This window comes from Balaenoptera borealis (genome assembly GCF_965194805.1).
Source record: "Balaenoptera borealis genome assembly, chromosome: 10".
NCBI lineage: Eukaryota > Metazoa > Chordata > Mammalia > Artiodactyla > Balaenopteridae > Balaenoptera > Balaenoptera borealis.
The window spans coordinates 102250825-102265591 of record NC_138874.1 but is presented as its reverse complement, the minus strand read 5'-3'; the positions used below and the strand labels follow the sequence as shown (position 1 = coordinate 102265591).

Genomic DNA, 14767 nt, shown 5'->3' with positions numbered 1-14767 from the left:
CTAATGGAGCTTAATTCTACTGGGAGAGTTAGACAGGAAGCATCCTGTTTATTGAGGTAATGTCCTGGATGAATCCTCTCGTCCGAACACACGTGATATTCAAAATGTTTAGCCACCAACTGGGGCAACCAGGCTCCAACCACTCAAAATGACACCGCTTGTAAACAACTGTAATGGCTGGAGGTTAACCTTGGTAAATGTCACTTACCAGAAGCCTTTGGGGAAGGAAAGTTCTGCCAGAAGGTCAGACTTGGTTTCTAATTAAGACTTCGTTGTCAATGCCAAACAGGCAAAAAGGAAGCACGGGCATTGGTTTTCTGCTTTACGATGGTCTGCTCTAAGCTGTGAGGTCAGCTTATGCCACTTTGATGATGCAGTCAGATATAATTACCTAATGAGTCATTAAGGACCCAGGGCTTGAAATAGAATAAGAGTGTTGGCATCTGGGTCACCATTTTGGTTGTGCCTACAGAACAAGCCTTATGATGTGCATAGTCATGAAGCATTTGGCTTCAGTTTAGACAGAGAACAAATTGGTATTATTTCCTATTTGCAGTTGGAGCAAATGGGGCCAAAAAAGATGGACTTGCCCAAAGTCATATAGTAGTCAGTGGTAGTGGTGGAGGAGTGGAGAATTAGACCCTAGAACTCTTACTTACTGGCACCATGCTGCTTCTACTGTACTACCTTTCCTCACCATCACACCATCACCATACCACCATCATTATCACCATCATCACCAGAAACACCATCACCACCATCATCACACCATCCATCCTCATTGCCATCCTCATTGCTAACATTTATCAAGTGTTTGCTATATGCCATCCCTGCGCTAAGTGGGTTTGAGCTACTATTTTGTTTACTTATCACAATAGCCCTCCAAGGAAAATGAGCCATTAGAGAGGTAATGTGACTTTCTAGAGGTCATCTAGCTGACAAAGGGCTGATCAGATTTGAACTCAAGCTTGGCTGGCCCTGGAGCCCAAGCTTTGTTATTTTGCCTCTTAAAGTTTCTACAGAAACCATGGGTAGGGTGTTCTCTTCCTGGAGCAACTGGGGAAAAAAGAGTTAGGAGGCATTCCTCCCAGAGACAAAGTAGTGTGAAACCTCAGTTTCCAGGTGCCACCACCTTACAGAGCCAAGACTTGGGTCACATCCTTTGGACAGACAGGTGCCACTGTCCAGAGTGCCAATTCCTCATGGAAACCTGGCCTTCTTTCCTGTGTTTTCACATCACTCCTGCCAAGGCAGGCTTCAAGTAATACAGCGTGTTTTGGTGCATTCAAGGTTGAATACAAGAAAGGCTTCGAAAAGAGTAAGACCCACTTTCACCTGCCCATGGACATGGTCAACATCAGGCATGCTAAGAAGGCCCAAGCTCTGGCCAGTGACCTGGAGTACAGGAAAAAACTGCATGAATACACCGCGCTGCCTGAAGATATGAAGACTTGCTGGGCCAAGAAAGCCTATGGGCTCCAGAGTGAGGTGAGCCCTGGCTCTTCGCCAGTTCTACCCACGCATCTCTTGCAACTGGATACAGTGACAGTTTCAGAGTGATTTAGAAACTGTGCCTGAGTCTATTAGGTGACTCAGAGGACTAAGAAGAATTTCTGGAGATGTGCCAGGCCCAGGGAGGATGGATGGGGAGGTAGCGATAGAGAGTGAGTCAAGACAGTGGAGACTAGAGGGTGGAGGACTGGGGCTCAGAGCTATTGCGAAAGTCAAGATGTTGCTGGCCATGGGATGAGCAAAGAGGAAGCAAGTGTTGAAAATGGTAAATCTGGTAAGTGTTAAAAAGTAAATCTGGGAAGTGTAGCAGGTTGGCAGATGAGATCCTTAGGCAAGAAGTCTGAAAAGCCCTCTTTTTGGTAAGGCGGTGGTGTTTCAGAGTTAAGGTAGAAGAGCCTCTTCTGAGTACAAGGTGAGCCAGTGGCTTTACCCCCAAGCAGAGTTCTGCTGCCCGACTATAACAGAATGGAGAGCAGCTCTTGCACGGAGACAAATACAGGATCGAGGGCTTTCCTAACTCTCCCGTTAACTTTGCCCCATCCGCATCCATGTGTCTGATTAGAGCGTGGTTTTTCTCTCGCAGCTGCAGTACAAGGCCGACCTCTCGTGGATGAAAGGAGTTGGGTGGCTGACGGAAGGCAGTCTCAATCTGGAGCAGGCCAAGAAGGCTGGACAGCTGGTCAGCGAGGTAACCTGAGCCCAGGCCCCCCAGCCTCTAATCCTTCTCAGCCCAAGTCACCACCGAGAGCCATCTTTCCCTCTGATTCCTCCCCCATCCCCAGGCTTACTTTGAGTGAGACTCAGAAGAGAACTTCTTCATTTTGCACGCATAGCACACCCTGAACTAACTTTCATACCCTTAAGCTTCCCAGGGAGGTATTTGTAAGAAGCCAACTAAGAGCAGTAGTTGGATCCAAAGCCTCGTTCAGAACAGTTGTGGTATACAATTAGTCACGGAGGAAACATGTTTGTTGTGTAAGAAGTGTGTGATTCCTTCTGAATCAGAGGATCTGGTGTTTGGAGGTCAGCGTTCTCATTGTGCGCGTGCCTTAAACTCACTGCAGACTTCGGGCAAGTCACTCAACCCTTCCGATCCTCTTTCTCTTATAAAAATGAGAAAGTCGGAAAGGATACTCTACAAAGTCCCTGTGGCTCCAAGCCTGTGCTTCTCTTTATACCGTGTAGAGCTGGCATGGGCAACAGGCAGAGGAGGACTTTTGAAGGACATTTCATTTGGAAATGGGACTATTTCGGGAGCTCTGTTTGGGATCTCCAAAGGGGTTTCTTATTTCGGTGCCAGGAAGGCTGAGTTGGCATTTCTCTTTCATATGGTAATAATAGTGATGATAACAGCTGCCATTTATGGACTGATACTAATTATGTAACCACTGCTATCATTCATGGATGACTTTGAGTGTATTACATACCTATTGATCATTTATTGCTCACATTTATTATCGCTATGTGACTAGACACTAGTAGTATTCTATTAATATCCCCATTTTACATTTGCGAAAGGTGAGAGACAAAATCACATTTCAGTAAGTGGCAGAGCTGGGATCTGTACCCAGTATTTTGGTCCAATGCCCCAGCTCCGGACTATTAAACAAAATTGAATCCCCAAAGCACGTTTTGTAATTTATTCTCGTTTTTCAACTGTACTCATCCTTCTCTCAGATACAGACACATTGAAAGTTAGAGTGCATAAATAAGGAGGGTTCTCATTACTTAACTTCTGTGAGACCAACTGAAATCCAGGTGGAGCAAGCCGAACCCCGTTTGACTTGGATGGGGTGCAGTAAGGGGACCTTCTGCCTTAGGAATGCCCGTTCCTGTCTCACTTCCTGTACTGACTAATTTTCAAGCTCCTCAAGGGGCAAGAAGGTATCATTTCCTTTGCCTTTTTCATATCCCTGCTCTGCCCTGGGCAGGGTGGGTTCTTGGCTCCTCCCTACACACTTATGATTTGACCAATGCAGAGGCTGGGATGCCATGGAAGGGGCAACGTGACTTCCTTCAATTACGTAGTGAAGGAGTTTTCCCATTCAACACACTGGAATGAGAAAGAAAAAGTACAAGTCTCTTTGGAATTTTTTTTCTAGATTTTTTTTTTCCCGAAGGGAGGAAATTTTGGAGTTTTCCATATTCCAATTCCAATCCCTATTTTGGGTTCGACTGGCATCGACAACCCTCTTGCTGACAGCACTGGGGGCTCTGCTCACCTCTGATCTCCCCACCACGTGAAGTTTTGCTTCCATAAGCCATTCTCAGCAGCTTCCTTTCCCATCAACTTTGCCAACTCCAATGGAAAAGACAGAGGAACCAACCTCCGGGAAGGACAAGAAGTCCCCGTGGGGGGACAGAATTAACACATTCGAAGTTGCATTGTGGCCATGAGATGGCAACATGATGAAGACAAGCCCAGTGATCTGGAACACGGAGAGCTGGGAGGGCAAATACCACCTTGCCACCCACCTTCTGAATGTGACTCTTGGCGTTGCCCTTCATTAGAGCTGATACTTCCTGGATCATCCTGATGGCACCGTGAATAACAGTGATGGCGAGCTTAGTGAACACTTACTCTGCCCAAGGACTCCACTCGTGGGAAGTGTGGCATTGAAGCCTCCGCACCACCCTCAGTGAAGCAGCTTCTATTGTTTTCCACATTGTACAGTCCAAGCCCGAGGGGCTCAGGTGATCCAGTGATGTGCCCAAGGCCGTGAAGCCGAAAATAGGTAGAGGGGAGATTTGGACCTTGGGATTCATGGTTGTAAAGTCCAAGTTCCCTCCACCTCGCTCTCCTATGTCAGATCTAGGTTTATAAAATGGATCCATCCCAGGGCTCATGGTAACATACAGGGTTCACTGAAGGGAAAATTCAAGTCCCCATTCAGTAGTAGCAACTAAAACAAGCTCACCAGGGCTGGAAGTCTCAGGTCTGCATGGTCCTCTTTAAGCTATAGGACCAGCTGGAGCATCCCCCCTGGGGAAATGCTTGGGTCAAAGAAGGTATGCATGTGTGTGCATGTGTGTGATGGTGGGGACAGCCCGATCCTAATGCTATGGGGTCCCTTTTCTTTGGAAACAGAAAAACTACAGGCAGAGGGTGGACGAGCTGAAGTTTACCAGCGTGGCCGACAGTGCCCAGATGAAGCACGCCAAGACGAGCCAGGAGCTGCAGAGCGGGGTGAGTCCCAGGCTGCCCTCTCTCCACCGGGCTGCTGTGTCACGGGCCTGGGAACCTCTGGGGACAACAGCAGGTGCTGCCCATGCACGATCCAGGGACCGAAGAGCCTTTCCTTTAAATAGGCCGGACCCGGCTTTCTATGGGCTTCCAGGCCTCCCTGCCTCACCCACTACACTTCTCCTCTGGTTGTTAAGGACAGATGTCAACTGACATTATTCCTTCTCAGCTTTCAGTCTTTCCTAGTTCCTTCTTTCTTTCTCCTTCTTTTCTCTCTTCTCAAAGACTCCATAATTCTGGAGCCAGGAGAGAGGAGGAAAACATTTGCTTGCAGGATGTGTGCATTTCATGCCCACTTGAGCTCAAATGTGGAAGGTGGGACAACGAAACACCACATATGCTATTTACATTTTAGTGGTCAACAGCCAAACGGGTGTAGTTGCTACCATCTGGCCAGGACGTTCCTACCTTTCCTTCCTAAAGGTCCAGGTACACCTGCCAGAAAGCATGCAATCAACATAATTCAGAATCAGCAGAAAGCCACTGCATGGAAACTCAAGCTGGGGAGTGGGAGAGGGCGGAAGAGAGAAAGAGCGGGAGGGACATGGTTTCCATAGAGAAGATGTGCCCTCATGTTGCCTTTTGGGTTACCGTTCACTCTCCAGGTGTCAGTACCTGTGGAAACATTAGGTCTGGTTATGGGGTGCAGGTGACAGGGGATGCTTCTTATTTTTCCCACCTGGAGAGCCTGTGCTCATCTGAGCCCTCAGGTGGGTTATTTTTTGTGGCCATGGACACTGTGGATGGGAACAGCTTGGGGAAGTCGACGCCTCCTCAAGGGAAAGGTGTGAGCGCGAAAACCGTAGAGGGGTTCTCAGGTTGGCCCCCTGGCTACATTCTCCTCCCCGCTCCTCACTGCTGCTGCTTCTTCCTGCATCACCTCTCCTGCTTTAAGCCTCGTTTCCTGCACGCTGCCAGCAGCATCTGGTCTGGGTGGCCTGGTGACGGACTTTCCACGTAAGACACAGAGAGCTGAGCAGCCAGCCACCCTCCTCCCTTGCCTCCTGCTCCTGACCCGGTGCTCTCTCCCAACAGGTGGCCTACAAGGCAGGGCACGAGCAGTCTGTCCATCAGTACAGCATCAGCAAAGACGAGCCTCTCTTCCTACAGGCCCAAGCCAACGCTGCCAATCTCAGTGAGGTACAGCCAGAGGGAGTGAGCAGCCCAGGGCTCTGCTTCCCTGCGTGTAGGCGCCTGGTCCACAAAACCCACCGGCCGTGTTGGTGTGTCTGTGTCACTTGAGGCTGCATACATCTGGTCATTGTAAACAGCTCGTGAGCAGTATTTTAGGGGGAGGGAAGGCCAGCCTTTGGTAGGAATGAGCTGGTGGGAGATTTGAACCACTGACTATATGATGGGGTAGGAGGAAGTGGTTATTCCGGGACTGGAGTTAAAACAGCGTAAGAGGGGAGTAAATAAGAGCTCAGACGTTAGCTTCAAACTGCCTGGGTTTGATCCTTGTTTCTAACACTTACTAGGTGTGCAACCTTAACCAATTTCTTTGCTCTCGGTTGTCCCGTTGGTAAATGAGGGCACTCCTAGTCCCCTCCACATTAGGTTGCCTTGAGGCTTCAACGAGCTGATATATGGAAAACACTCAGAGGAGTGTTCACAGGGCAGTTATTCCTTAGATGCGAAAGCTTGCACAGTTCCAACTTTCCTTCTCTGTCTTCTAAGGAGGGGCCTTTCTTGGCTCTTCTGCTTGGCTCCCAGGTCTTTAGGGCCCTGATCCGAGGAATGGGTAGAGGGGAGAATTAGAAGGAGCAACAGAAGCTAAACTGATTCACATGCAGAAATGGAGGGAGCCTTCCAGAAGAAAGAACTTGAAATCTGGAAGTGGGGGGCGGGACAGAAAAATGGGAGGAGCAAAGAAAAGACCCACATGGACTAGGGGCTGGGCTTGGAAAGAAAAAGGGCTGCAGCTGGAGCAGCTGCTGGGCTGGTGGGGTGTGTGGACAGAGACGGAGAACGGAATTTTCAGAAATGCTGCTGTGTGCTGTGCAATGTTATTCCACCCGTGACAAGTCATTAAGACTTCCATGAAGACGCCTAGTATTTTCCAAGTCTTCTGGAGTTCAATTTCTGCCTCTTTTGGCCGAAGCCCTATGTGGCAAGAGGCCTTAAGGCAGGAACAAGAAGGCCTGGTTGTACTCAAGTTACAGGTTTCTCTGGCTCTCAGGGTTTCTATGGAAGGATGTAATAGGTGTTTCCCTCTTGGAGAGGTCATTAAAGAGTCTAATTGAAGCCCTCTCACATGAGGATGATCTCTTTTCTCCCGAATCCCCTTAGAAACTGTATAAGAGCAGCTGGGAAAAGCAGAAGGCGAAAGGGTTTGAGCTGCGTCTTGACTCCTTGGCCTTCCTGGCAGCCAAAGCCAAGAGGGACCTGGCCAGTGAGGTAAGCCAGTCCCCAACTCGTACTCGACACCACGAATCCCGACATTTACATCTGGGAGAGTCTGAAAGTGTCCTGGCAGGTTTTTATAGTCTCTCTGAGCCTCAGGGTTCTAGTGTGTAAAATGGAGATAAATATGACCACCTTGCAGGGAGATAATCGTGTAACTGTCTAGCACACTGCCTGCTGCACACTGGTTTTTGGTAAGTCGTGACTGTTATTATGAGCGGTAGTAGTGTGAGTGGTAATCCAAATCACTCATTTTACAGATAAACTGATGCCCAGAGACATTCCGTGACTTTCTAAGGTTGTAGAGGCCTGCTGATGGTTAAGAGTACAGGCTCTGGTGTTGGATAGACTTGGCATAAAATCCCAACTCCGTCACCTACTAGTTTGCGATTTGGGGCAGATTGTTTAACCTTTCAAAATCTCAGTTAACTCATGGGTAAATTGGTAATTGCAAAATGGTTATGAGGAAATGAAATGAATTGATGTATGTTAAGTGTTCTGTAGTCCAGTGCTGTCTGTTATGAGTCTGATGTGAGATAAGGAGCCTAGGACAGAATGTAAGTCAAACTCTGCTTCCCTCATCGAGAAAGTCTTGCTTCCAAAAAAAACCCCCAATATATATACATGTATATATATTCTGTATCTATTGTGTATATATATATATATATAGTACATATATATACAGAAAATATATCTGTAAATGTATATAGATATCAGCTGAGCTAAACAGTGGCTTGGCAATGTGGTTGATTTCCGTTATGACACAAGCCCCTTATCTTATCAACTGGTAACATTTTACAAACCAGCACTTGTCTTCAGATGCACTTTGAGTGACACAGATTTATACCACGCCTGGCTCATTGTAAGTGTTCAATAAATTGTGGCAGATATTGATACCGTTGTTCTTGCTGGCAGATTTGAGAGTAGAGCCCAAGTCTCCTGATGGCCACGGTAATGATGATGTTGAAATGATGCCACACACCAGTATTCTGTTACAGTTTTCAAAGCATTTCTATATTTATTCTTTTTTTGGATCCTCATTACTTTTTGCCTAGTGCTTTTTCAAGCCAATGTGCTCCCTTTTGCTCCCTGTAACTGCTAAATATTTATATGTACCTCAGTTGTCTTTGAGCTTCTTTCTGAAACAGCAGTTGTATTTTAGATACTCTGTGTCTTTTTCATTTTGTGATAACTTTCTATTTATAATATTCTCACTGTTATCAAAAAAGATTATAAAATGGCTTTCATGAAAGCAACAGGCCACTTAAAAATAAACCCAGAAAGAGTAATCTCAAATAATATAGAGACAAGATAGAATTTCACCAGGAAATTGAAAAGACTGTTCTATAGCTGAACTTTCAGTTTAGCTCTGAGCTTTCTGGCAGTCCAGGTGTAAAAGGAAATAATGAGTAGTAATAATTTTTTTCACTGTTTGATCAAAGGAAGTACATCAGTTGTTCTAAGGAGGCAAGCTTTTTATGACACTAATTCTGATAGGATTCTGCTGTATGGCTTTGTTTTAACTTTCTTGCATGGCTTGATACTTAATTCCTTTAGGAGATGCTAATGTACCGCTGCTCTCTTCCTCTCATTTAGGTGAAGTACAAGGAGAATTATGAAAAGTCCAGAGGGAAACTCATTGGGGCTAAGGGTGCCCAGGGGGATTCGCAAATGAGCCACTCGCTGCAAATGTCCAAGCTGCAGAGTGACCTGGAGTACAAGAAGGGATTCGAGGACACCAAATCCCAGTGCCACGTCCCCCTGGACATGATCCACCTCGTGCACGCCCGCCAGGCTCAGCACTTAGCCACAGACATAGGCTACAAGACGGCATCCCATCACTTTACAGCTTTGCCCACAGACATGAAGGTGGAATGGGCGAAGAAGGCTTACGGTTTGCAGAGTGATGTAAGCTCTGTGTGTGCGTTTATGTGTGTGTGTGTGCTGGTGTTGGCGCCAGGGTTTTCCCAAACCCTCCAGGACATCGTTTATTCTCTGAGATACCTGTTTCTGGATCCCTAAGTGGAAACATTTTAGCTTCCTAGTGCTTTAACTTTTACTCAGACTATGCCCATTTTAGATTCTATACTACCAAAGAAAATCATACAGCTACTCCTTTCTTCTTGGAATTCTGATGTACATACGTTTTCCGTATTTCTGTTTCTTGCAGGGCGGTGGCGACGGTGGGGCGGGAGGCATGTATTTGTGACCTTCTTAACTGTGGCCTGCTCTGGGAGAGCATCCCTGGCACTCATTCTAACGTTGGTAGTCCCATTTTTAGAAAGGGCACCTTGCTAATCGTCAACAACCCTCTCCCCTTTCTCGTTATATTCTTTCATCTTCGGTTGACTCTTGCAAGAGAAAGTGGGTGAACTGATCAGGCAGGTCAGTTGCAACCAGACTGGCACACGTGGGCGTGGGGTGGAGGCAGCACAGACACACCCTTCCAGGTAGAGCTCTTTCAGGATCGAGAGGTGATACGCTAGTTTTAGAGACGTGTCCATTTAAATGGCTTTCCCTTAAAAGTACTCCTTCAATGGCAAGGAGAAAAATGAGAAAGACCCCCCGCCCCGCACCGAGCTTCCTAAGAAGGAATTGGCACCGTGGGAAGCCTCGAATGTCTTGTGATATTCCCTCAAATAGCTCCCCACCTGGGTTCTGTTGTGAATTCTCATTTTCTTCTCCCCTGCATGTCATTTTAAACAAGAAACCAGGGAAAGCAGACAATGAGGACGGGCTCCTTCCGGAGGTCTACGTGGCCTGTAATGAGGGATGCGGCTGATTTGGCTCCACCCCCAATAGTGTCGGGCGGGGCCAAAGCCGCTGTCAGCAGGTCGGCTCCAATTAAGTGGGAAATTAATTTACATTTTGGAGCCCTACCTGTGACTGTGCAGAAATAGATAAGACAAAAGTGGCATCTAATTCGACTCAGCTGGCACCAAGGCGACATTGGGGAGCTGTTAACAGCCCTTTAAATGTCCGCACACCAACAATGGCCTGCCTTTTTTTTTTCTTTCCTTTCTCCTTTGTCAGAACCAATACAGGGCAGATGTGAAGTGGATGAAAGGCACGGGCTGGGTCGCCACCGGGTCATTAAATGTGGAGCAGGCGAAGAAGGCAGGAGAACTCATTAGCGAGGTGAGATTCCCTGACAGCGTGCAGCAGGCCTGGCTGCATTAGGCGTGCGGCATTTCTGTATAAAATTAAAATAATTTCCACTCAAAAGGCAAAGAAAAAGGCAAAGCTACATGAAAGGCCTCAAAACCCAGACTAAGGCTGGTAATTAGAGGGAAACCACATACCAAACACACCCCAGTAGGGGCCCAGAGAGCCCTGGCAAAAACAAAGTGGGTGACAAATGATATTATGAATAATAATGGCAATCAAACAGAGCTCAATTGCTACCCACCAACTTACCTTTTTAATGAAGCAACATGGGACAGATGATAAAAAGATACATTTATTGCACCTAGAAAGCCCTTTTGTGACTTAAGGCACATTTTCTCCCTCTTTCTTTCCGCAGCAGGCAGTGTATACACTTTTTGAATATTCATGTGGTGTCGAACATGTGACATGGTTCTGGTTCTTTTTTGTTGGAGGGTCTCACTTCTATTTGAATCTCACTCCTGTCTACTTGCAGCCACCCTCGCTGGACCCGAAGGCTTATGAAAGGAGCCCTTTCCTCGCATTTTAGGGCAGTATCCTTGAGCAGATCTTTTAAAGATTAGATCAGGGTTTCTCAACCTTGGCCCTGTGGACATTTTGATAATTCTGTGCTGTGGGGCTGTCCTGGGCCTTGTAGGATGTTGGGCAGCGTCCCTGGCCTCTACGCACTAGATGCTAATGGTACCGTTTCCCATTATACACATCACTTAGACTTCGAGATGATTCCTTCATGCATCGAAGTCTGGTATCCAAGGGATCTTTTTGGAACCATTTTTCCCACGGTGGTCTTAATCTTCTACCACATTTTGCAAACTTATTCAACAGATTTGCTTATCTTCCGTGCTTTATACTAGTCCTCAAACTTCAGGAAGGCAAGACATCTTTCAGCAACTTTTCCCAACCATCTCATTCCAGTTTGGCACATTTCCAGTTTAGTGTCAAATTGGATTGGCCTCTAAATTTTCAGACAGAATGCCAGGCACCGTGAAAGAGCCACAAATGCACACACACCTGTCATTTAAAGCAGGAGTTAGCAAACCTTTTTTTGTAAAGGACCTGATGGTAAATATTTTTCGTTTTGTGGGCCACACTGCTTCTGTTGTAACTGCTCACCTCTACCATTGTAGCATGATGCAGCCATAGACGATACGTAAATGAACGAGCACGACTGTGTTTTAATAAAACTTTATTTACAAAAACAACTGATGGGTCAAATTCAGCTGGATATTGAACTGTCTTCTTAAGACAACCCAGTATACAAATATCTAACCCAATAAATAAGGAAGTGTTTCTAAAATAATTGTTTGATTGGAGAAAAGATATACTTCATAATTCCATTAAGATAGCAACTGTTTTCAGTCTACTGGAACTGTAGTTTAATTAAAAAAAAAAAACAACAGGAATGAATTGAAGCATAATTTTCAGAATACTTCAAAATTGGGTATCTAGGACTTTGTTAGCATTTGAATTTCTTGTAATTTTTTTTTTCTCAGTGTCTTTCAAACTGTATGATGACTCCTTTCAATAATAGCACCCTTTTTCTTATAACATTTATAGAATTATTGTGTATGTTAACTGAACCGGTTTCTAAAGTGATTAGATAATGTACAGTCACTGACTTAAATGCAAGGGTTTTGACTCTGGTAATCTCTGCCCAATTCTTTTGTGGAGGGAAAATAGAAAGCTTCAACTGATAAATGTAACTGTGAGTGTTCTTTCTTGCTTGGGAGACCCGAACTAAAATATGTAAACAACTGCAAAACAGTATTTGAAGGCTATATAAAAAAATCCTTTACTAAGTGTGTATCCTCTAGTATTTTACTGGTATGACCTAATTTTGAGATGTTTTCTTTGCACCAGGTAGAAATACTTTAATGTTAATTGACATGAGGTTATTCTTAAATTGAAACAAATATTAACCTGAAGGCACCTAGGATATAAAGATGGAGGAAGCCGAATAATAATTATGTTCACAAATTCACTCTAATCTCAAGCAACCTATGATTTTCTCTTTCAAATGGCATGAAAGAACAGCACAAAATTCACAGCTTTGATCTTTTTCTGCTCAACAGAAGAAGTACCGTCAGCATCCAGATGCTTTGAAGTTTACCAGTATTAAAGACACTCCGGAGATGGTCCAGGCCAGAATTAGTTACACCCAAGCAGTGGATGTAAGCGATAATGTATATACATTATGACTCTAAGAGTGGGCTCTTCTTTCAACCCTGCGATTGAAGCCGAGGGGTTCTTGGCTTGCTCCTTCTGTTGTTCTAAGGATGAAGGAGCTTCTTATCCTTTGCTGAGGCTCACCTTAGTGGCGGTGCTTCCTCATCAGGATGTAGGCGGGGTGTTACCACTGCTCTTAGGATGCCAAGGAAGGCTCCACCACCCCACAGCCCCATGCTTTCACTTCTTCCCATTTGCATGTCTCCAGGATTTGTCTGTGGTCGAGGTCTTTTCCCCTCTCCTTTTGTTTTGAAGCATTGTTTTCAGAAATGGGACTTTTGGGCGAAATTCTTGGTAATTATAACACCTAGGAATTAGAATGCTTAGGGCTTCTTGGGACGCACGGCAGGAATTCTTGCTTTCCGAATTCTCCCAAAGACTTTGAAAAGGATTTGGGTCTGGTTTATGTACATTAGACTAACTTTCAAGCCATTTCCCATATTCCCTTTATAAAGTGAAGCCAAGATCTGGCCTTTTGCCCTCTCTCAGCGCAGGGTTCCTTGTAAACTAGACGGAATGATGAGGTCCTCTAAAAATTCATGTTAAGACATGGATTAGCCCTGGTCGGCTGATTCTACTGAGAGGGGCCCCCAGGTCATTGCGCAGGGTGGACATGCCTTTTAAATATCTTCAGACCATTTAAGTTGCCATGAGGGAAATTGACAAAACTTGGTGGGGAGGGGTTTCAAAATGTCTCCCTTGCTTCCCAGTTGAACAAATTATTCCTGTTGTGCCTTATTCGACAGGCATTCTGAGATGGCTTGAGTGCCTGTCAGAGTATGTTATGGGATGATTTACAAACTTATGGGTTTAGAAATGTATAATTTCTTGACAATCACCCCTTCAGAAGCAAATTTAATTCTGAGAAACATAGATGGTCAAACAAGAACTTTTGTATGGAAAAAAAAAAAAAAAGCTGCTTTTTCCCTTATCCTAACCAACTCTAGGGGGCACTGCTGTGATACGTAGAAACTTGGACACATCTAATAAGATTTGGGATGGAAAAGCCCGGTTTAGAAACTTTCTCTGGTGGCAGATGCCAACTCCATGTGTCATTGCTAACTACTAGAATTATCATAAGCCCAGATAAGAGTTCTAGATGAATAGCGCCCCAGACCTACCCAGGAAACGTTTATTAGCACAAGACTCCTTGAGATGGCGGGAGGGGAGGAGGGTAGAAGTAGGTCCAGGGAAAATTTCGCCTGTGGAAGAGCCATTTTCTCTTGTGCCTGCTGAATTTTGATGTCCTCTCCTAGCTTATAGTTAATAACGAAATTACTAGATGTTAACCAGCCATCATTTTCTCATTTGACACCCATCTCAGCAGTATGCTACAAGTGGAGTATTAACTGAGAGGAAAGTTTCAGCCTGTCATGTTCTGGGCTGGGAACTAGAACTCCGGAGGGAATGAAGTACATGTCACCTCGCTTAGCCGTGCGAGCCAGGGAGAGGCAGGGCGCCCAAGATCTCGTCTCTATGGGGAGGTGGCAGCTGCAGTGCCCTTGTCTCCTGGAGTGTAACTGGCTGATGGCTGTGTGGGGGAGGCTTCTGGGTTTAATGCAAAACCTCTCTGCATCCACAGAGGTTATACAGGGAACAAGGAGAGAACATAAAGCATCATTACACACAGACAGCGGATCTCCCTGAAGTCCTGCTGGCCAAGCTGAATGCCATGAATATCAGCGAGGTGAGGCTGATGGAGGGGGGGGCTGGTTTTAATTACTGGAGGTCCAGAGACCTGCACAGTTGTACTGCATCGCATACTCAGAAGCGTCCTGTTCTTCCACACTTGGTTTAATGCTCTGCTGTCACCATGTTGAAATTTGTTAAGATTCCTGAACAAGGGGCCCTATGTTTTCCTTTGCATTGGGCCCTGCAAATTATGTAGCTGGTCCTGCAGAAGAGTCAAGCTCATTGATAAGGATGAGACTAGGAATACTTCCTTAGTGCAAAGGACATTTGTACGGAGGGGCTGGAATATGGGAGCATCAGAATATAGGTGAAGACATCCAGCCAAAGAGAAACTTGGGAGACTTAACTCTTCCCTTCCATCATCCCTATCAGCACCCGCTTTCCTCTTCTTCAGTAGAGACAGTCGTTCCTCTTTATTCTGCATCAAGAGCTGTGCACACACAGCCTCATGCCTTCTTCTTCCCATCAACTGCTGCTCAGAGCGATCTGGTTCTGACTCCAAAGCTCTTGCTTTTTAAATCCCAC

The 14767-nt window shown here is 45.7% G+C and overlaps 1 protein-coding gene across 14 annotated transcripts in view; it reads left to right on the top strand.

Moving 5' to 3' along the window:
• Positions 1-14767, top strand: part of NRAP (nebulin related anchoring protein) — a 69704-nt gene that overhangs the window by 30639 nt on the left and 24298 nt on the right. For all 14 annotated transcript variants that reach the window (XM_082407920.1, XM_082407924.1, XM_082407919.1 and 11 more), the window contains 9 exons: positions 1291-1488; positions 2096-2200; positions 4601-4699; positions 5792-5896; positions 7046-7153; positions 8756-9067; positions 10193-10297; positions 12397-12495; positions 14133-14237. In XM_082407920.1, the coding sequence (XP_082264046.1) occupies positions 1291-1488; positions 2096-2200; positions 4601-4699; positions 5792-5896; positions 7046-7153; positions 8756-9067; positions 10193-10297; positions 12397-12495; positions 14133-14237 (1236 nt within the window). The remainder of the gene's footprint in view (positions 1-1290; positions 1489-2095; positions 2201-4600; positions 4700-5791; positions 5897-7045; positions 7154-8755; positions 9068-10192; positions 10298-12396; positions 12496-14132; positions 14238-14767) is intronic.